The sequence below is a fragment of the Carassius auratus genome, chromosome 40 (assembly GCF_003368295.1).
Source record: "Carassius auratus strain Wakin chromosome 40, ASM336829v1, whole genome shotgun sequence".
NCBI classification, from domain to species: Eukaryota; Metazoa; Chordata; class Actinopteri; order Cypriniformes; family Cyprinidae; genus Carassius; species Carassius auratus.
In genome coordinates, this window is record NC_039282.1 from 6280183 (window position 1) to 6302731 (window position 22549).

At 39.1% G+C, this 22549-nt stretch overlaps 2 protein-coding genes across 2 annotated transcripts in view; both read left to right on the forward strand.

The window, feature by feature from the left end:
• Positions 1-14302, forward strand: part of plekhg2 (pleckstrin homology domain containing, family G (with RhoGef domain) member 2) — a 46007-nt gene extending 31705 nt beyond the window's left edge. Inside the window, exons 5-20 of the mRNA XM_026226255.1 lie at positions 9-75; positions 1225-1271; positions 2266-2416; positions 6316-6447; positions 6576-6758; positions 6886-6978; positions 7147-7233; positions 7339-7372; positions 7467-7559; positions 7651-7749; positions 7828-7866; positions 8031-8041; positions 8223-8465; positions 8608-10093; positions 10200-11268; positions 11408-14302. Of these exons, the coding sequence (XP_026082040.1) occupies positions 9-75; positions 1225-1271; positions 2266-2416; positions 6316-6447; positions 6576-6758; positions 6886-6978; positions 7147-7233; positions 7339-7372; positions 7467-7559; positions 7651-7749; positions 7828-7866; positions 8031-8041; positions 8223-8465; positions 8608-10093; positions 10200-11268; positions 11408-13304 (5731 nt within the window). The 3' untranslated portion in view covers positions 13305-14302. The remainder of the gene's footprint in view (positions 1-8; positions 76-1224; positions 1272-2265; positions 2417-6315; positions 6448-6575; positions 6759-6885; positions 6979-7146; positions 7234-7338; positions 7373-7466; positions 7560-7650; positions 7750-7827; positions 7867-8030; positions 8042-8222; positions 8466-8607; positions 10094-10199; positions 11269-11407) is intronic.
• Positions 14303-14566: 264 nt separating this feature from the next.
• LOC113058397 (putative uncharacterized protein DDB_G0277255) lies at positions 14567-17665 on the forward strand. Its single transcript, XM_026226256.1, has 2 exons — positions 14567-14688; positions 14828-17665. Exon 2 carries the CDS (start codon positions 15006-15008, stop codon positions 15978-15980), a length of 975 nt encoding a protein of 324 aa, XP_026082041.1. The 5' UTR covers positions 14567-14688; positions 14828-15005; the 3' UTR covers positions 15981-17665.
• The last annotated feature ends 4884 nt before the right edge of the window (positions 17666-22549 follow it).

The following is a 22549-nucleotide window of genomic DNA, read 5'->3' on the forward strand; positions in this document are numbered from 1 at the left end:
TTTTACAGTGAGCTTTTGGAAGATCTTGAACGTAGTCCACATGCAGCGGCCATAGCAGAGTGCTTTGTGGAGAGGGTAAGCACATGACTATGTAAAATATACATCCTGTTCCTTCCACACAATACACACATCTCAAGACAAGGAGATTGTGTTTTAATGCACGCCATTCTAGGAGTTTTGTCTAAGGAAAATCCAGTTTTGTTCATTTGAAATGTTGGGGCCCTTGCTTAGCGGTATGGCAGAAGCACACAGGTATGTTTTGGCCAAAAAAAAAAACAGATGGACTCTCTAAATCTAAACACATCAGCAAACAGCGTTAAATTTTAAACACATGCACATGTCAGCTAAGTGCATTTGCAGACACTTTTAGCGTTCTTGTCTCCACACCACAATGACACAACAATGAGCAGACTAGGCTGGGATGGGAACCAGACAAGGGCATCATTGTTTGGAGTGCTAGAGAGGTTAAATGTGCTCATGGCTCTTTCTGCAAAGAAAATCAGACTATACCTTTAAATCGCTTGAGGCTGTGTCTCAAAACTTAGTATTTACCTCCTGCTGAAACAGCCACTGTTAGGATCAATTAGTACTGGTCTAGGAAGCAGAGAGTACATTCGATTAAGCCATTACTTGGGTGTTATTTTGAGGGTTTAGCTCAATTTAACTATATTTGTAATGTTGCAGAGCCTCACAGTCAAGTTTTTTCCCCCATAATCTCTGCAACATCAAAAAAATGAAAACTTGTTCTAAATCGAGCAGTGTCTCTAGACTTGATAATCAGGCTCTAAATACAGCACATACAGTATTAGATGTGTTTACATGCTCATACAGATGTAGTCCAGTGATTGTTACTCTGCATCTGCTGAGCTGCCCATTTCTGGTCAGATCTGGGTGTATTGGCCATTGCCAGAGCAGATGATGGGGTTCACTTGATTGGCTTGTTCTGGTACTGCTTCTGTTTTTGGTACACAAACATTAAGTGGAAAAATCTCACACATACTGCCAACTGAATGCCACTCTAGATTGTGCCATTTTTAAACTGACTGATATATTTTTGTCTGGATTCATAACCCTGAACTCGTTGTACATTTTTTGATGTCCATAGTTAGTGGTGGACTTTTGTTAATAGAATGAAATATATTGAGAATATAATGAAATCTATTGGGAATCTTTGGAATCACTGTAACAATAATTTATGATGTTGTTTTTTTTTTTTTTTTTTAGAGTGAAGCTTTTGACATTTATACCATATACTGCATGAATTACCCCAAGTAAGTGAAGAATATTTCTAATTTTGATATTATGTATTTAAAAATGTGTGTGTAAAATAAATGAATAATTTTATTATTATTATTATTTATTAAGATTTAACAAAAATGACAGTAAAGACATTTACAATGTATTTCAGATTTTTTTATGATGCTGAAAATTAATGAATTATAAATGAATAATCAATAAATTACATTTTGAAATACATTCAAATAATATGCAATAATATTTCAGAATATCCTAGATTAATTATAAATTTTTCTATATTTATATATAACATTTTGATCTGCTGAAAGTTAAAAATATGAATTGCCCCGCATATATCCCTGAAAACTTGCATAGTGCATAGTGATACAATGTTGCATTTTTGTGGACAATATCATTAGAATCATGTGGTGTACGTCAATCACAGTTATGTATAGTCATGTAAGATATTTTTGATGAATGTCATGTGGTTTCAATTAGTCTGTGTTAGATATGTCTAATAGAAAAATTAGATGTATATCAGAGGCAGAAATGCTTGGGTAATGACTTCTTGGAAATACTTTTCAGCTCCTCTCTTAGTTTTCAATGGGCCTCTGGTACAGTAGCAGCAGATGTGCTGCTAGAGGTGATTCTGAGCCACCTTTACAGATTTAGTTGTTGCTTATTAATACAATAACTATGCAGTTATTAAAATAATTTGTATTATACATATTTTACATGGCTGTACTTATACATGCATCAAATGGTAGTGAAACACAGAGTTACAGCAAGAACAAAATACACTTTTGTTTGAAATTGGAAGAAACTGGAGGTTACACAAAAACATAAATACTTTTGAATTGTATTTAGCATTTACTGTAGATGTGTGGTTAGTGCATTTGTAGATTTACATGGCCCTCAGCTGAATGCATTACCACAGGATAAGATGAAGTGCTGTCAGGCAAAGCTGACAAACGGATAAGTCTCCCAGTACCACCCTGCTTAAATGTCTTCCTCCCTGTATCCATCCAGCTCAGTAACAGTCCTGCGGGACTGCATGAAGAACGAGAGCCTGGTGCGCTTCTTCCACGAAAGGCAGGCCACTCTGTGTCACTCATTGCCTCTAGAGACTTACCTGCTGAAACCAGTCCAAAGAATTCTTAAATATCACCTCCTGCTGCAGGTCAGTGGAGTACAATGCTTTGACAGTAATACCAATTTTAGATCTTATGGTCTAGCTATGGCATCTACTAGCATGGGCAAATGGAGCCATGCTAGTAAACACTGTAACGGATTTTAAAGGATTAGTTCACTTCCAGAATAAATATTTACTTATCAATTACTCATCACCATGTCATCTGAGATCTTCATGCCTTTCTATCTTCAGTCGCAAAGAAATTACAGTTTTTTTGAGGAAAATGTTCCAGGATTTTTCTCTGCATAATGGACTTCAGTGGGAAACAACTGGCTGAAGGTCAAAATTGCAGTTTCAGTGTGGCTACATGATCACAGTTGAAGGAATATGAAATGGTAAAATGACAATGTCGGTTTTTTGCCCTACCCTACTTTTCTGAACCGGAGTACACAGAGGAAGAGCTAATCGCACTTGACCTTTCCAACGCGATTACATTACATAATACGTGAAGACCTGCATGTGCAAGCAGAGCTAGAGCAAGATGAACATTTGTGGTTAAAAAGTATAAAAATGATTATTGTTTTTAAGAAAATGACCAATGGTTTGACTAGATAAGACCCTTATTCCTCGACCGGGATCGTGTAGAGCCCTTGGAAGCTTTATCCGTTTGGTAACTGTGAAGTCGACTCTACGGACAAAAATCCTGGGATATTTTCCTCAAAAACCTACATTTCTTTTCAACTGAAGAAAGAAAGATCATCTTGGATAGCATGAGGGTGAGAACTAGTGATAGGAAACCAAGGCTTTCTGAACCGTTTGAGGCTTTCATGAAATTGTGCAAAAAAATTGTTCATTACTCGAAGCTTTTGACATCGTGCACATTAGCGACATCTAGTGGTCAGACTTGGTTTCTCCACCAGATCTAACAAAACATCGTGGAGCAAAGTTTTTAATCTCTGCCAAATCATGTCATGCATAGTCCGTTCAACGGATTCACATATTAATCAATAATATAAAATACACAAGTGTGTGATTATAATTAATAATTGAGTATTAGCAAAAATACTCTATTAGTTGGTGTGCTTGACTGGCCAAACTCACCAGACCTGAACCCCAGAGAGAATCTATGGGCTATTGTCAAGAGGAAAATGAGGAACAAGAGACCAAACAATGCAGAAGAGCTGAAGGCCACTTTCAAAGAAACTTGGGCTTCCAGACCACCTCAGCAGTGCCACAAACAAATCACCTCCATGCCACACTGAATTGAGGAAATAATTAAAGCAAAAGGAGCCTCTACCGAGTATTGAGTACATGTACAGTAAATTAACATACTTTCCAGAAGGCCAACAATTCACTAAAAATCTTTTTTATTGGTCTTATGAAGTATTCTAATTTGTTGAGATAGTGAATAGGTGGGTCTTTGTAAAATGTGAGACAAAATCATCACAATTAAAAGAAACAAAAACTTAAACTACTTCAGTCTCTCTGTATTTTATTTATTTAATACACAAGTTTCACAATTTGAGTTGAATCACTGAAATGAACTTTTCCACAACATTATAGTCTATTGAGATGCACCTGTAGAATATGATAAAATGCAATAGAGGTGTGAGATGCATTCAGTTTCTGTCTGGTGTTGAGGTTATTCTAAACTATTCCACTGAATCCCAAATAACAACCAAGTCAATGTAAATTCGAACACAAGAGTCATGCAAAAAGCCGATTTTTTTAAAACCAGCTGTCCCGACCTTTCGATACTGCATGGCGTTTCATCAATCACGTGGTATTGTTATTTCTATACAAGCATCGGCACAGTGTGTGATACATTAGTGCTTTGAAAACTGCCTCGGAGCATCTGAGCCTCTGTATCAATTGTCCCATCAGTAATGAGTATATTATCAGGAAAATGGCAGTGTTGAGTACTCGAGACTCGGACTCGGTCTTGGACTCGGTCTCGAGACCGTATTTTAATGGTCTCGGTCTTGTCATGGACTCGTGTGCATTTTGAACATATTAGGAATCGGACTTATGCCCGAGTCCACTCGAGTCCCAATCAAAATATGTCATGATTATTACTGTATGTTAATGTTTCTTTAAATTGATGATTGATACATCCAATGACTGGTGGTTTTCTTGTGACGTGAGACGTTAGGCCAGCGACACACTGGATGCATGGCGCAAGCGTCTCAGCTGCGTGGCGTGTCTGTTTTTAATTCGGCTCCCATGTTAACAGGTTAGAGCTTGCAGACTGCCTGCGTGAGACGCGCATCCCAGGCGCAGCTCGAGCCGCGCGGAAAATGCGTGCATGCTAGAAATAGAACCGACGCCTATTTTCACGCGAACACGCGCGTGTTGGAAGCGTTTCCAGGCAAAATAAACTAGGAAAATATGTTTATATGCCATTTGTGTCATTATGTACACACATACATATTAATTCATAACATTTTGATATTTGAAAGTCTATAGGTTGGCATAAATTCAGATATAAATGTAATTAAAAAATAAATAAATAAATAATTATCGATTTTCAAATATTGCACCTGTCAAACATACTCTATTTTGCAAGAGCCTGGTTTTTCGGCGGCCTCTCTCTATGTCACCTATAGCAGAAGCAGCGCGCTAGCGCTGCGTCAGACACGCTTCTGGTGTGTAAAGACACAGAAAACGCGAAGCAGCCACCACGCTTCTGGCACGCAGCAGAGACGCCACGCAGCCAGTGTGTCACCGGCCTTAAGTTACCCTCCTGCCATCCGCCTGTAGTGATCCCGCTTTCCAGAAAGCCACATTGCTACATTATTTCTCTCAACTGTGCTATTTTTACAAAGTAGGACAAAATGGTCACAGAAAAAAACAAATATTGTTTAATTAAATTATATAATGAATACAGACACAGACTGACTGTCTCAACACTAAACATCTCCCCCAAAAAAAATGTCTGACAGAAGGCATTGAACTTATATGGCATTTCAACCAGCTTTCTTCCCCTGGCACATACACACTTTTGGATGAAATTTTCCTGGACAGTCAGTCGGCTCTTGTGTGTATGCCCTCCGTAACTAAAAAAAAACTTCGACTAGTGTGTATTTTACCCTGCATTAAAACCCACCATCCAGTGAAATTAGCATTAGATTATCCGTTGCTGTTACAGAAAGTGATAAAATGGTAACTTTTGTCAGTCCCTGCTTCCTCTGCACCAGTAGAGAGTGTTTTTAGTTGGGGTGGATTGATCATGAGACAACATCGTGCTTGGTTGGGTAGCAGGATGGTCTCCTCACTTAATTTTTTGAAAAGTAATTATGCCCATCTTTAATCTTCACAACATCTAAAGTGCACATAATCCAAGACATTTTCAGGATATTAGCAGTCATTAGTTAAGCTTCAATGTTAAAAGTTATGTAAAAGCTGTTACAGTTGAACATTTACAGGTATAGTGGTACAGTAATGTTACTTGTACTAGAAGTGTTATGTGGAATTACAATATAGAGTCGTACAGTAATGTTATGTGTACTAGAAAGGTTATATGGATGTGTATAGTGGTACAACGATGTTATGTGAAAATGAGCACTTAATATTGACAAGTAACAATTAATAATTCTAATAAAATTACCTTTACACCACATACTATGTGGCCCTTTTACCCTTTATTGTTTCCATCATACATTTTACATACTCTTGAAGATTTCTTTAGGTCTTGTCTCAGACCCAATCTCTCTGGTCTCGGTCTTGACTCGGACTCGACCCTTTCTGAACTCGGTCTTGACTCGGACTCGACCCTTTCTGAAATCGGTCTTGACTCGGACTCGACCCTTTCTGGACTCGATCTGGACTCGGACTCGAATGAGCCGGTCTCGACTACAACACTGGAAAATGGAACTTGAAATTGAACTAATCCTCTAACTGTGGTCCTTTAACGATACAGTTTATCTGTTGTCGCCCCCTTGTGGTAGGAACTATCCAAACACTTTGATAAAAGTGATCCAGGCTATGAGGTGGTCGAAGATGCCATTATAACCATGACAGCAGTTGCCTGGTACATCAATGACATGAAGAGGAAACAGGAACATGCAGTCAGACTGCAGGTAATTCCAGTCATCAAATGAAACCTTACAGAATCAAAACTAATCATATGTAACTAATCGATTTTGATGTATTTAATTCTGTTGCAAATGTTACTTCTTGTTTTTTTTTTTTGTTTTTTTTTTTTAAGGAGATTGAGAGCTTGTTGCTGAACTGGACAGGGCCTGATCTCAGTGGTTTTGGAGAGCTGGTACTTGAAGGTTGCTTCCGGGTTCAGCGTGTGAAAAAGGAAAGAGCTTTCTTTCTTTTTGACAGAATGCTTCTCATTGCCAAGAAGAGGTTGGATCATATCATATACAGCACTCACATCTTTGTAAGTCATCATCATTTGTAATCAGATCTTAGTTTTCTTTCTAAATCTACTGTATATCTACAGTAGGCATGAAGCATTTGGGATATGCAAGCCTCATGTTTTTCTCTTCCTCCATCTCATTTTCAAGTGCTGTAATCTGCTCTTAGTGGAAAACATGAAGGATCCCCTCTGTTTTAAGGTGTCTGACCAAACAATCCCAAAACAACAGCACATTGTTCAGGTAAAAAAATCTATATTTAAAATGCACAACAGACAGACATAACTTCATTACTGAACCCTTTTGTAGATGCATTACTTGGCATTTGTTTCTAACCACTGATTAAAAGTAATGAAAAGACACTTTTTTTGTAATGTCTGTTGCTAAAAACCTTACTATACTTCGCTGTAGGCTAAAAACCAGGAGGAGAAGCGGCTGTGGCTGCATTACCTCAAAAGGATGATAGTGGAAAACCATCCTGCATCCTTACCCCAAAAAGTAAGAGTTTTTTATAGGTCAAATATAATACATATAATACATATAATACATAGTTCACAGAACGACACCAGAGCACTAAATATTTATTTATAACATGTTTTCCAGGCAAGGCAGGTTCTTGGTGACAACTTCTGTCAGTGTAAGTATTCTTTGCATTCTTGTCGTTTTGAACAATTGCCTGTGGCAATGAGTGTGACTCGCTGTGGAGTATTCATGTTATGTACCATACTTAGCCCCACAGTTTGATCTGGAACCGATAAGAAAACCAATGCCTTCCCCACGACTGGATGATGTTCATAACTACCACAGAGGAAGAAGGCAATCAGGTCTGGCATGTAGTGTTCATTAGAATACCTTAAAATACCAACCTGCAATAATTTAAATACTGATAAAAGTGAACTTCATAACTCCTGACAGAGCCGCCAGAGTTCATCTACACCCCAGAGAAAGCCAAGAAAAGCCTCCCCCTCCTCCTAGAGGGTAACCTGCCATACAAGCGTGGGAGGAGACAGTCTGGTGAATATAATCTAATCTCAGATTTTTAAAATGTTTCTAAAGTTCACAGTCTAAAATCTAATCTTTATGTGCATCAAGCTCCTGCCAAAGATATAGAAGCTGCATTCCAGCAAAGTGGTGAGTGTAGACTTGAATTATATGTTATCTTGGTGTTCTTTCATCAGTAATGATATTGTTTCAGAAGGGAATGTGGAAAAAGTAAACATTTTAAAACACTTAAAAATTATTTTTCTTTTTTTCTTTTTCCAATCTGCCATGGCTTCACTGCTCCTGCAATTCAGGTTCTTTAAAGGTGTGAGACAATTTTATTTTCTTCAATTAAACATAATATATTATACATTTTTGCAACATAATGCAACCTTGAATCAATATGTTTTGTTTAATCGTTTGGTGTCACATGTTATTCAAAAGTCCAAAATGACGTTATTAAATTTCTGTGTATCTATGCTTCTATCCATTTAATGGGTTTTCAGGCTGGCAGTGAAGGGGAGTTGTGCCAATCGGCTAATAGCATTGGCTTTTCATGTAGTACCAGTACTCTGGCATCCTCTGTCATTGAAGTTGAATCTGGCCGTGATGATCTGGCTTTATGTCAGGATGAGGATGACATGACCCCGCTCCCTCTACCACCAACACTGTCCATTACTGAGGAAATCATGCAGTTCATTAATGAGAGCCGTGCTCGGCAAGGCATGGCTGAGTTTACATCTGAAGTGGTACATATAGCACCAAAACATATTGACACCTCAAATTGCTATAGTAACTCAACACAATGTTTCATTGCTATGCTATACACACTGACATCGGTGATTAGTTATAAGAAAATGACATTTTTATTTTTTTCCCCCTTTGTGTCAGTTGACTCCAGAGACCCTGGAAGGCCAGTCATTGGAGGCACAGCAGTTAGATGAGTCCAAACCACTAATAGCTGAGGTGGATGGAAATAAGTATCAGACCAACGATGCCAAAAGATCTGAAGCAGAAGAAACTCTGGTGGATGTGTCAGACAAAGACAAGGAGAGCCATCCATTATGTGAAGCAAATGTTGCTCAACCAGAGCTTGAGGAAGCATCATCACTATTACAGACCTCCAAAGAAGTGAATCAATCAGGAGAGTTGACATTACCAGAGCCTAGTCATAGTGAATCATCCAACCCAGAAATTATGAAGGTCACAGATGAAAAGGGCGGAAAAGGTCCTGAAGACTCTGCTAGTAAAAGTGAAGAAAGTGAGGCTAAGTCAGCTTGTGCTCACATTGCTACTAAATTAAAAGCAACTGACAGCTCTCTTGTCCCCAAAGTAGAACCTGAGCAAAAACTAACCAAAAGTGACAAGCAGATTATTGAGAAGATACGCAGCTATTATGAAGCAGCAGAGGCAGGTGTTGAGGAGGGTCAGACAGCACGAAGAAACAGCTTCTCTCGTATTCCTGCAGGATTAGTGAAGGATTCGGTGTCACGATTTAGTGTTTGTGTTCACCAAGACAGTCTAACTGAGTCTGAGAGTAGCCACTCAGGCTGTGCTGAATCTGACGCGGCATCTTCATTACTCCCAACACCAGACCAATCTGACCAGAATTTCAACCATGAGGAATCTTCTGATAAAGCCATTCCTCTTTCACATTCAGATATATTCCAAGAACGAAAAGAATTATTAAACAGCAAAAATGCTGATAAAAAGGATAAAGACATCTGTGAGTTTGATCCCTGTATGAAATTGTGGAAAGAGAAAGAAAGAACTGGCCAAGACTTTATAAATAGTCAGAAAGTTCCTTTCTCAAAAGAGAAGAGCTGTGGTGAACATACAGATGCTCCTGAGAAAAACACGTCATCTCTAAATTGCACAACAACCCAGATGCAGCGTAAATATGAGCATTCACAATATGATCCTGACACTTCAGACACATCTAATCCACAGACGACAGAGACTGCGGATACATCTCTTAAGTATGGAAGTAGAACAAGAGTTAGGATGTCCTCTAATGGAAACCTGGATAGCATTCCCAGTCAGATTAAAGGTGGCCGATGGTCTCGTCATGACAGGGAGGTAACGTGTACCCGTACACTTTATGAAGGAATGGAAGAGGTACCAGATTTAGGAATTTTTGAGGGTGGACCAGTCAATCAATGCTTGGTAGAAAACTCTGAAAAGATTCTTAATAAAGTACAAATGCTTGCACGCATGTACACAGCGAAAGCAAGCAGCATGAAGGTACCACTACACCAGAAGAAAACACGAGTGAGTAGAGGAGAATGTTCAGTAGAGGGAAAATACAGCATTTCACCCAAGTCTCGGCAAGTACAGCTGCACCAGGGGGATATAAGAATACTAAATCAGCCCACAGGTGAGTTCCTAATCCATATATAATTCAGGAATGATCAGTGTGATATTACTTTACACATTATTTTACATCTGTATTTAATACAATGTTGCCTATTCTTTTGTTACAGAAGAGTTTTCAGTATCAACACCCACTGAGCCTTTTGGTCACATCATTTTAAGGGAGAAGCTATCTACAACATATCACCAAGAAAATTATTGTAATCTCATTGGACCCCCAGATGAGATCTCAACAAATGGATCTAATTCACTGCATTTTTCATGTGCTGAATCGTTGGCTACTTCATTAACAACCGTTATGGAATCACAGGTTTCTGTAATATCAGACCATAGAAAAAGCTCCTTAGGAAAATGTCAGTCTAAAAGACAAGAGGGAGATCAATCCTTGTCACTTTCAACTTCCTCAGAAACTCAAGTCCAAACTGAGCCAGAAATACTATCCAAATTAGACAGATTTTCATTGGACAAGCATGCTGACATTATACTGCAGTCTGTTCAGGAGAACCATTCATATGCTGTGGACAAATCCATTGCAATAAATGGGACTAAAGAAGGAAAGACATTGCAAGAAGAGAACCATGCTTTTGTGAGCAATTCTGGTCATAGTAGTGAACTTTTTATTGAACCACTATTCATTAAACATTTAGAAGAAGAGACTCGAAGTGTAGAGGAGAAAAGGGACTTAATTGCACAGCACTGTGAAAGCATATTGTCCATTGATGATAAACGAGATGAAATACATTTGAATTCCAAGCCGGCCCATGCAGATACTGAAGCCACTAGCATGGAGGAAATAACACCTGTAGTGTCCTCTGTTAGTGAAGTAGGTGAATGTCCCCCATTACAGTCAGCAGTCTCCACTAAAAACTGTGCTATAAACACTGTTGTCATCTCTGAAGGATCAGAATATTCATACCCTTTAACCCAGTTGCAAGAAGATGCAACTAGCCGTACACAACTGACGCCATGTGGCAAGTGTAGTCCACTGGATGTTCAATCCAAAAAGGACCTGAGCGATAATTCAAAGACTTTGAGCCCACCCTCTACACCACCGGTTGGCGGACCTACTTTGGATGAGCTTCCAAGGTTTACTAGCCAAAGACCTTCCAATCTTCCTTCTGCCACAGGAAAGAGAACTCCCTTCACCAATTGGAATCCATCATCTCCAGCCACTCAAAGGTAGTCGGCAGAGCATGTCCAAAACAACACTGAAGTTATATGGTGTATCCAGCTGATATTTAGGTTATGCCATTGTAGTTTATATTAGAGCAGTGTAAGTATTTGATTTCATTTATATCTGTCTTCTCTTCCCTTTCAGAGTGCCACATACTTCACTGCGGACCGAGGAAAAGATTCAAGATACTTCCGCTTCTGGCCTTTCTCCTCACAGACAATCTTTCTCCCAGGCCCTTAATGACAATCCTTCAAACATTCCTTTGAGTGGTGGACCTCCATTAGATTCAAAACCACCGTCTGACTTTAGCCCAAACTTGCGAATGCGATCACCCTCTCCACATAGAAGTGCCCAGAACTCCAGACTGTCCTCAACGGCCTCAGCTCTTACAAAGTCTATTGCTGCCTCTTGTATTAGTCAGACAATTTCTCAAACAATGGCCAAGAGAGGTGCACATCTTCAGACTGCTTCCCCACCTGTGAGCTCTTCTCCTCTGCCCACATCTTCTTTAAGGCTAAGGTCACCATCACCTAAACCCATCACTTTGGACTTAAGTGCGGAGTCAGGTTTTAGGAGTACATCCAGCACTGGGGTAGGGAGTCAACCCCTAAGGTCTTGTCCATCCCCATTCAGATCAAACAGTCTTCGATCTAGTCCATCAACAGTTCAGTCCCCTCCTTCCTACCATAGTCAACAGTCAATATCCCGTGCATCTCCAGTTAGCCTCCATTCAGCTCCATCTGCTGAAAGCCCAAACTCTGCTGCTCATGAACAGCCTTCTTACACCAGTTTAAATGATAATGATAATGATAATAATAACAATAACAACAGTTTAAGTAATAACGGGAGGGCAACTAATCACAAAAAAGCATCCCACTCAAATGTGGATGGACTCCCTCATTTCCATGATCCTCAAAGAACAACCTTGCACAATAGGGTGGCTTGTCCCTTTCCATTCTCTGAGCCTAGCTCTCGTGTACAGTCCCCTTCTGTTAGCCCATATTTTCTCACCCAAATCTGCTCCCCTCCACCTGCTCCAAACCACTCCAGTCATCTGGTAGCAAAGCCACCAAATCCCAGAATCCCCAGACAAGGTGGCTCTTTTACCCCTCTGTCTTTGGAAATCTCAAGATCAACATCAGCTTGCTCCTTATCTCCCAGTGAGAGCCCCAGAATCACCTCTCCACCTCCTATTGGCATTCCTGCAAATTTATGGGGTGTTGCTAATCCGCAGCCAAGGGATCCTTCAATACCAAATGCATCTTCTCCAACAAAAGTAGAAACAAACTTTACACTAAGAGGCCCCAGAATCATCTCTCCTACCCCAATGGGAATGTCTTCATGTTCAGCAACCAGCTTGCAGAGCCAGAGGAGGCTTCGAGGAACCAGTTTGTCCTCTGTTGCTCTAGGGGATAGATCACCCAGTCCAACTAGACATGAACGCAGATCTTGGGCAGAAAGTGGACGATGGTCAGTGGGTTCAGAATTGGGGATAATAAGTCCTCGTGGAGGTTCATACAGTGGCAGTCCATCTTCTATAAGCCCTGGCCCTCTTTCACCTGTCAGACTAACAACTGAAAGGACCAGTCATAGTGGAAAACATTTCACAAGCATTGCCTGGCCAGATGTACATGATATGTTGACAAAATACAACACCGAGCCCAAGAATGAATCTGATGCTTTGTCCTGCACTGAGACAGAGCAAGATGACATGGAGGTTGCAGAATCTACTTGTCGTAGCACCCTGATTTGTCCCTATGTCGCTCCTGCTAACCCAGTTATGAGAGACAGTCCTATTCAGTGCCCAACCGAGGACAAAACAGAAGACCGTGTTACTAATCAAGGGTCCAAAACAACATTAAAAACCAGCTATGCCACCACAGTTAACTTGCAGATTGCCGGGAGTGGGAGGATAGCATCCTTTAGCAATGCACAAGTCAGCCTGACTCAGACACTGTCCCCTGTGGCAGACAGCCAGAGCAGGAGAAGGGTCAGCATCAATAGTTGCAACTTCTCAATGCAGAACTGCAAAAGGCTTTGAATGGTGTGCTCCTGAGGTCTAGTATGGTGCCTCATTCTTCAAAGACACTTTATCTGGCACTTTAGGATATAACAGAGGAATCAGCTTAGAGATCCAAATCCACTCCATTTAGATGGGAAAAAAATATATAATGGACTATAAAATACGGGTGTCAGGCAGTTGATGCTATGGTCATTGTGTATGTTTTGTTTTTTTGTTTTTTTAACCCTCAACCCTACTTCCTGGTCAAGATATAGTAAAACATCAATGAAAGTCTGGTTTGTTATATTTGACAGTGTTTATTTTATTGCATATAATATGCAAATTTTATAATATGTAATTGAACTAAAGCTTATTTCATTGAAGGCTTTCAGTTGGCTGTGATATATAAAGAAATTATTTATGAAGTAGTTGGTTTCTGGCACTTAACTCGTTTCTTTGTTTTGCACATTTTTCTCTAATGTGGTCCAGATGTGTCTGGAAAATAGTGTGTTTCAGACAAAATATTCACATTTTTTAAAGATACATTTTTATTGCCAGTGTTCTATACAAATTTGGTTAATAATACAGTACATTTGAAAACATGGGAACATAAATCGCTGCTTTGATTGATGTAAATACAAACATCAAAACATCTGATATTTTGCATTGATGAAAATGTTTGCTGTACACCATGAAAAAGCATTACATCATTCCTCAAGAAAAGTATTTTGGTGCAGACTAAGATAAGGTAATGGTAATCAAAAGGACTCTTGATGTTGGATCTGAATTTTTAGTGTATTTTTAATGTAATGCATTGTTGATTTCTTAAGGTGCTTGTCACATAATACATAAGCCAATTAAACATCTCAGATTTGTTTAAGGTCTTGCTCCACACCATGCCTGATAGAAATGGTGCTTAGAAAATAAATGTTCTTACCTGCTCTTTGTACTTACCGTCAAAAAATTCCATGATGGTCACACTGTATGGAAAATGTGCTCGCTGTTATTTGTACCTAAATAAAACCTGCATAGTGTAATTCTGATTGAGTCACTGATTTACCACAACTTTTATTTTTAGTAAAAACAAGTGGTATTTAGTTGGAAACAAGTGATCTCGTATATGCGTGGATATGTGGGGGGGGGGCATATTGTTTTAGTGCAGCAATAATCCGTTTACAGTTTAGTAGATTAAACTGTTCTGTTAGTGAGGATGCCACTCCTGTATGTTTCAGCATGACATGCATATGATGAATTATATAGCCTCTTGACATTTATTCTCGTTTTTTTAAAGCACCACATACACTGTAACTATAGCCATTTATAGTCCAAGTTTTACTAGCCAAAGACCTTCCAATCTACCTTCTGCCACAGGAAAGAGAACTCCCTTCACCAATTGGAATCCATCATCTCCAGCCACTCAAAGGTAGTCGGCAGAGCATGTCCCAAACAACGCTGTAATTATATGGTGTATCCAGCTGATATTTAGGTTATGCCATTGTATTTTATATTAGAGCAGTGTAAGTATTTGATTTCATTTATATCTGTCTTCTCTTCCCTTTCAGAGTGCCACATACTTCACTGCGGACTGAGGAACAGATTCAAGATACTTCCGCTTCTGGCCTTTCTCCTCACAGACAATCTTTCTCCCAGGCCCTTAATGACAATCCTTCAAACATTCCTTTGAGTGGTGGACCTCCATTAGATTCGAAACCACCATCTGACTTTAGCCCAAACTTGCGAATGCGATCACCCTCTCCACATAGAAGTGCCCAGAACTCCAGACTGTCCTCAACGGCCTCAGCTCTTACAAAGTCTATTGCTGCCTCTTGTATTAGTCAGACAATTTCTCAAACAATGGCCAAGAGAGGTGCACATCTTCAGACTGCTTCCCCACCTGTGAGCTCTTCTCCTCTGCCCACATCTTCTTTAAGGCTAAGGTCACCATCACCTAAACCCATCACTTTGGACTTAAGTGCGGAGTCAGGTTTTAGGAGTACATCCAGCACTGGGGTAGGGAGTCAACCCCTAAGGTCTTGTCCATCCCCATTCAGATCAAACAGTCTTCGATCTAGTCCATCAACAGTTCAGTCCCCTCCTTCCTACCGTAGTCAACAGTCAATATCCCGTGCATATCCAGTTAGCCTCCGTTCAGCTCCATCTGCTGAAAGCCCAAACTCTGCTGCTCATGAACAGCCTCCTTACACCAGTTTAAATGATAATGATAACGATAATAATAACAATAACAACAGTTTAAGTAATAACGGGAGGGCAACTAACCACAAAAAAGCATCCCACTCAAATGTGGATGGACTCCCTCATTTCCATGATCCTCAAAGAGCAACCTTGCACAATAGGGTGGCTTGTCCCTTTCCATTCTCTGAGCCTAGCTCTCGTGTACAGTCCCCTTCTGTTAGCCCATATTTTCTCACCCAAATCTGCTCCCCTCCACCTGCTCCAAACCACTCCAGTCATCTGGTAGCAAAGCCACCAAATCCCAGAATCCCCAGACAAGGTGGCTTTTTTACCCCTCTGTCTTTGGAAATCTCAAGATCAACATCAGCTTGCTCCTTATCTCCCAGTGAGAGCCCCAGAATCACCTCTCCACCTCCTATTGGCATTCCTGCAAATTTATGGGGTGTTGCTAATCCGCAGCCAAGGGATCCTTCAATACCAAATGCATCTTCTCCAACAAAAGTAGAAAAAACTTTACACTAAGAGGCCCCAGAATCATCTCTCCTACCCCAATGGGAATGTCTTCATGTTCAGCAACCAGCTTGCAGAGCCAGAGGAGGCTTCGAGGAACCAGTTTGTCCTCTGTTGCTCTAGGGGATAGATCACCCAGTCCAACTAGACATGAACGCAGATCTTGGGCAGAAAGTGGACGATGGTCAGTGGGTTCAGAATTGGGGATAATAAGTCCTCGTGGAGGTTCATACAGTGGCAGTCCATCTTCTATAAGCCCTGGCCCTCTTTCACCTGTCAGACTAACAACTGAAAGGACCAGTCATAGTGGAAAACATTTCACAAGCATTGCCTGGCCAGATGTACATGATATGTTGACAAAATACAACACCGAGCCCAAGAATGAATCTGATGCTTTGTCCTGCACTAAGACAAAACAAGATGACATGGAGGTTGCAGAATCTACTTGTCGGAGCACCCTGATCTGTCCCTATGTCGCTCCTGCTAACCCAGTTATGAGAGACAGTCCTATTCAGTGCCCAACCGAGGACAAAACAGAAGACCGTGTTACTAATCAAGGGTCCAAAACAACATTAAAAACCAGCTATGCCACCACAGTTAACTTGCAGATTGCCGGGAGTGGGAGGATAGCATCCTTTAGCAATGCACAAGTCAGCCTGACTCAGACACTGTCCCCTGTGGCAGACAGCCAGAGCAGGAGAAGGGTCAGCATCAATAGTTGCAACTTCTCAATGCAGAACTGCAAAAGGCTTTGAATGGTGTGCTCCTGAGGTCTAGTATGGTGCCTCATTCTTCAAAGACACTTTATCTGGCACTTTAGGATATAACAGAGGAATCAGCTTAGAGATCCTAAAGGGGAGGATGGAGATTCTGACGCTGATTATATCCTTTCTTCAAAATATATTATCTCATTAATATTGTGTGATTATTAATCAAGTGTTTGATCAGTATTTAACCTCCAAGATTGTTGTATGATGTGATTAAATGAAGAAAGCCATCTATATAACTATAGATTGATGCATGCTTACTTAGAAACATATTATTTCTTCCTAGAACTGTCAGGTTTTACATGTCATGGACATGTGTGTGAGTATTCTTTTTCCTAGGGTCACCAGGTCAGCTAAAAAGGACCAGGGGGGCTCTTCTATGTGCCATGGGAGAGACATGCTGTCTTCTAACATGTCTCAATGGACATTAGATATTAAGAACTCTGTTTTATCCTGTATTCTTATTCTTCAAGATTAATGTCAGCCTGCTTCTGTGTCTAACCAACCATAGTGATAAGAAGGCTTGCCAGTGCGAGAAAACCTTGGGAATAAGCAGATAAGGACTGAGTTTGTGTATGTGTGTGCGTGTATAAAGAGATGAGGCCAACATTGCTGGATTCCAGACCTAGGATGAGGTGTCTTCTTCAACCGTGCTGACGCCTGCTATAATCACTGAAGATGTGTATGACCATATGTGAAGATTGTCTAAGTTTATCTAGGTTTTGGAACCAATCAGATCGCTGCTAACCAGTGCTTTGACGCATTTTAAGTCTTCTGTCTGGAGTATAACTATGACTGATTTTGTATTATACGGCAGTTCAGCTTACGAACTCCTGCGAGGGTATTGACGCTGACTTCTGCCTATGAAACTGCAAACTACTTCCTTAAGTAAAATTATTATTATTAATTGAACTCATCTCTGACTCCTGGTCTTCATTACGACACCACCTGCTCCTTGGGTTTTGAACTGTTATCCCCAACAATCCAAATCCACTCCATTTAGATGGGAAAAAATATATAATGGACTATAAAATATGGGTGTCAGGCAGTTGATGCTATGGTCATTGTGTATGTTTTGTTTTTTTTGTTTTTTTAACCCTCAACCCTACTTCCTGGTCAAGATATAGTAAAACATCAATGAAAGTCTGGTTTGTTATATTTGACAGTGTTTATTTTATTGCATCTAATATGCAAATTTTATAATATGTAATTGAACTAAAGCTTATTTCATTGAAGGCTTTCAGTTGGCTGTGATATATAAAGAAATTATTTATGAAGTAGTTGGTTTCTGGCACTTAACTCGTTTCTTTGTTTTGCACATTTTTCTCTAATGTGGTCCAGAATGGTCTGGAAATAGTGTGTTTCAGACAAAATATTCACATTTTTTAAAGATAAATTTTTATTGCCAGTGTTCTATACAAATTTGGTTAATAATACAGTACATTTGAAAACATGGGAACATAAATCGCTGCTTTGATTGATGTAAATACAAACATCAAAACATCTGATATTTTGCATTGATGAAAATGTTTGCTGTACACCATGAAAAAGCATTACATCATTCCTCAAGAAAAGTATTTTGGTGCAGACTAAGATAAGGTAATGGTAATCAAAAGGACTCTTGATGTTGGATCTGAATTTTTAGTGTATTTTTAATGTAATGCATTGTTGATTTCTTAAGGTGCTCGTCACATAATACATAAACCAATTAAACATCTCAGATTTGTTTAAGGTCTTGCTCCACACCATGCCTGATAGAAATGGTGCTTAGAAAATAAATGTTCTTACCTGCTCTTTGTACTTACCGTCAAAAAATTCCATGATGGTCACACTGTATGGAAAATGTGCTCGCTGTTATTTGTACCTAAATAAAACCTGCATAGTGTAATTCTGATTGAGTCACTGATTTACCACAACTTTTATTTTTAGTAAAAACAAGTGGTATTTAGTTGGAAACAAGTGATCTCGTATATGCGTGGATATGTGTGTGTGGGGGCTATTGTTTTAGTGCAGCAATAATCCGTTTACAGTTTAGTAGATTAAACCGTTCTGTTAGTGAAGATGCCACTCCTGTATGTCTCAGCGTGACATGCATATGATGAATTATATAGCCTCTTGACATTTATTCTCGTTTTTTTAAAGCACCACATACACTGTAACTATTTACACATGTCAAGTCAACACAACTTACTTTCAGTTTCGGTAGCTCCTTCAGCGCAAATGTTTTATGACTCACGAGGGCATCACAGTCCAGCCCAATCACGCGGCAATATAAAGGTACTCGACTGCATTTCACACACTGAGGTTGTACTACGGTGTTCATGAAGACGGGTAGATTTAGTCGATGTCATTTCAACTGAACGTGGACAGAGTCTCGGCGTTTTATAATTATGGTTTTCCCTCGGATTTGTGGCAGATGAAAACACCCTGACGTGTGCTGCATAATGTTTCCGCCTGAATGTGCCAATCTGCCTGTTGACGTCTTAAACTATTCCCTCCAGAAATGTTTGATGAGGTAGGTCGGTGCTACAGTTTTACTACTAAAGTTTTAAAAATGCCTGTAGAGTATCTAAATCAATATTTATGAATTTTTTATTAAATTATCATCATTAGAAATAAATAAAAATAGGCATTTTTTTTAAAACACTAGTCTAATAATAAATACAAATATTGTTGCATCTTTTCAAGACATATTCTTACTAACTCTGTATTATATAATGCATTGTGTAATTCTTATATATATATTTTTTTTACTTGTTTCTTTAGATTAGAGGCAGAATGTGTCTTCAGCTGTTCTAGCGTGTATCTACTAATAAAAGCCAAACCCTAGTGAGGGGGAGATGTAGACGCTCAAAGTCCCCATGTCTTCCTAGCCCTGATGACAGATGTGCTGGAGAGGGAGAGCTGGATATTTGATATGCGGACACAGCTGCTCCAATATTCCATGCATTTTACTTCACTAATTCTGTATCTGCTGATCATGTTGACAAGACCGGTCAAGTGCCAATCAGTATGCAGCTACGAGGGTGTGAAAATTGTGAAAAAGATTGCAGAGGACCTGAGCAAAGTGGTACCACCTGATTTAGTAGGCTACTACTTTCTTTCTTTTTTTTTCACTTCTGAATGGAAAAATTTCTTTCTAGTTTGTTCTTCCTCTGCTCCTGTTTAAGGTGTGGTTTCTCTTGCAACAGAAAAACAGTGGCATGCTGTACACTCCAACTCTAGCTGATTATGAGGTATGTGATTACACACACAATAATTAGTTACCAGTATTCTGTTTGAATATGCTGCCAAAAATCATTTGCTTGAAGGGGCACTTCAAAGGAGATCTTAAACACTTGATAGTATCGAAACTGTTAGGATATCTGATCAATTTAATTTAATTTAATTGCTTTAAGACTGGAAGCTAGAGAGAGAGAGTGCTTTAATATGAAGGCTAAATGTTCACTCAGTAATATTGTAGGCAGTGATGTAGGGGCCGCTGCTGACCAAATGGGTGCCCTAAGCAGAATTATATTATTGTGCCCCCTCAGAGCTTGACAGTACCACTTCACCATATTTTGTAACAATTTCAACATTGACCCTGCATTAAATAAAGCAGATTATATTAGTCACTGAAGAATTACTGAGTGCAATTTTAAATAAACAGTTATTGTTAATTAAAAAAAAAAACACAAGCAAATTAAAAGCAGTCAGTGTAATAAAATATAGTTTTAACAACAACAAAAAAGAGAGTTAACTCTTATGGCTATGATTTTACTAAAGGGGTCATATGATGCAATTCAGATTTTTGCTTTCTCTTTGGAGTGTTACAAGCTTTTGGTGCATAAAGAAGATCTGTGAAGTTACAAAGACTAAAGTCTCAAATCCAAAGAGATATTCTTTATAAAAGTTAACGGTCAACCACACACCTACCTTAAACGACTCATTCTAACACGTATACGTACCACACATGTATACGTCACTATGTAGGAAGGTTTTCATAACACAGCCCAAATGTTGGCCGAACTTTGATTCTCACTGTTGCCGCCGGTGTCATTTTGTGAAAGTGTTGTGTGTTTCATTGTGAAAGGGAAAACTACTTTGTTTGGCCATCCAAAAGAGGACAAGACTAGAAATAGAAGTTGAATTTCAACACTGTTCCAGAACAGTTCAACCCAAATATTTAGATGTGTGTGAAGCACATTTCATGGAGAATGATGACAGTCTCCTGAAGCAGTAACCTGCAGTGTGTCTGTGCAAAAAGGCTGTTTGCATAAAGTTGGCCAGTACAAACTTGGCAAGGACAGTCTGGTATGTCTGACTCATAGCCTCTAAGTACGTATTTTATATTTAAATAATTTGCCAATGATGATTCATACGCATGTTTTGAGCAGTAGAGTAGGCTTGTTGTCTCTCAGATCACAAATGCAGACATGGTTTTATATGTTTATGCAGTGTGGTATGCAACGCAACACTTGAAAAGACAATATCAATTATTGTAATCAGTAATTATGTCTCGCTGGATGCAACAAATGCCTCGTTTGTAATGGGTTTTATTGGTTTTGTCATTTGAAATTGTTCGTGTCTCCAGTACACACTAATCCACAAATTACTTAAGTTATTTGGTTTATGAATATGCCTTACACTCCCTCTAACATGAAATAAATCAATATCCTGAGTTATTCAGTTACTCCTAACAGTACATTGACTGAACTGTTAAAAGAGAACCGATAATGGGATGTGTACAAGCAGAGCAGATGGACTGAGTCTCCCGCTGTTAAGGGGTGTAACATTTCCGTCACAAGCTTGAGACATTCGGCCAATCACAGCGCACTGGATAGTTGGCCAATCAGAGCACACCTCGCATTTTCAGAACGATGAGCTTTGTAAAAATCAGTGCGTTTCATAAGGCAGGGCATAGAGGAGAAACTATAATACAATCTGTGGAAAATAATGTTGTGGTTTTTTACCATATTGCATTACACCAAATACACCAAATAATGTACTTTTTAGCAGAATCATATGACCCTTTTAATTCAGTTGTCTGATTGATTTTATAGTCTCAGGCATTCAGTAATCACAACAAAGAAAATTAAGAGGTTTTACTATGATAAAACCATGGTTCATTTTATTGTAGCATTTTTTATTGCGGAAAAAGTGGACAAAAAAGAAGGATTGAGTGGATATATGAATTACATGTTTGGTCGATATTGAACAAGAATTTGATCGTCTTGCAAGTGTAACAATAGCAATAACCAGGCCTTTGCCGCCCTTTGCAGGCATTTGTAATAATATGTTATGTACATAAATGATTTTGTATTACGTTGTGTTTTTAACAGTGTCATTCAGTGAAGCCATTTGATTATTATTAATTAACCAATCTTTATTCCCTCATAGTTTTTAGTGCATTTTAAGTCATTTTAAAGTCTGTTGTTTGCTTAGGTCTGTTTTTATTACTACAAAAAAAAATATTATCTGAATATTTCTTTGTAAATTATTATTTGAGGTAACAAATCCATTGTTAATTTGTGCTTACCATGGCTACAAGAACCATGATGTTTTGCTTTTATTTGCAGCAAAACCATGCCAAATCTTTTTTAGGGAACATTCAAGAGAGATTAATAGATGTGTTGGTGATGGTGAAATTATTACCGACCTTAAAACACATTTTTGTCCTTTGTTTATTCTTTAGTTGACCCTTAGTGAACACACAGCCATTACTGGAATACATTCTTGCACTCATTCACTGATATATTTAAATAGCACCATTTGTAAACTGTGTTGTGTAATTGGAATGTATTAACTATGTACAGGCCAGTGTGATTCAGAGTG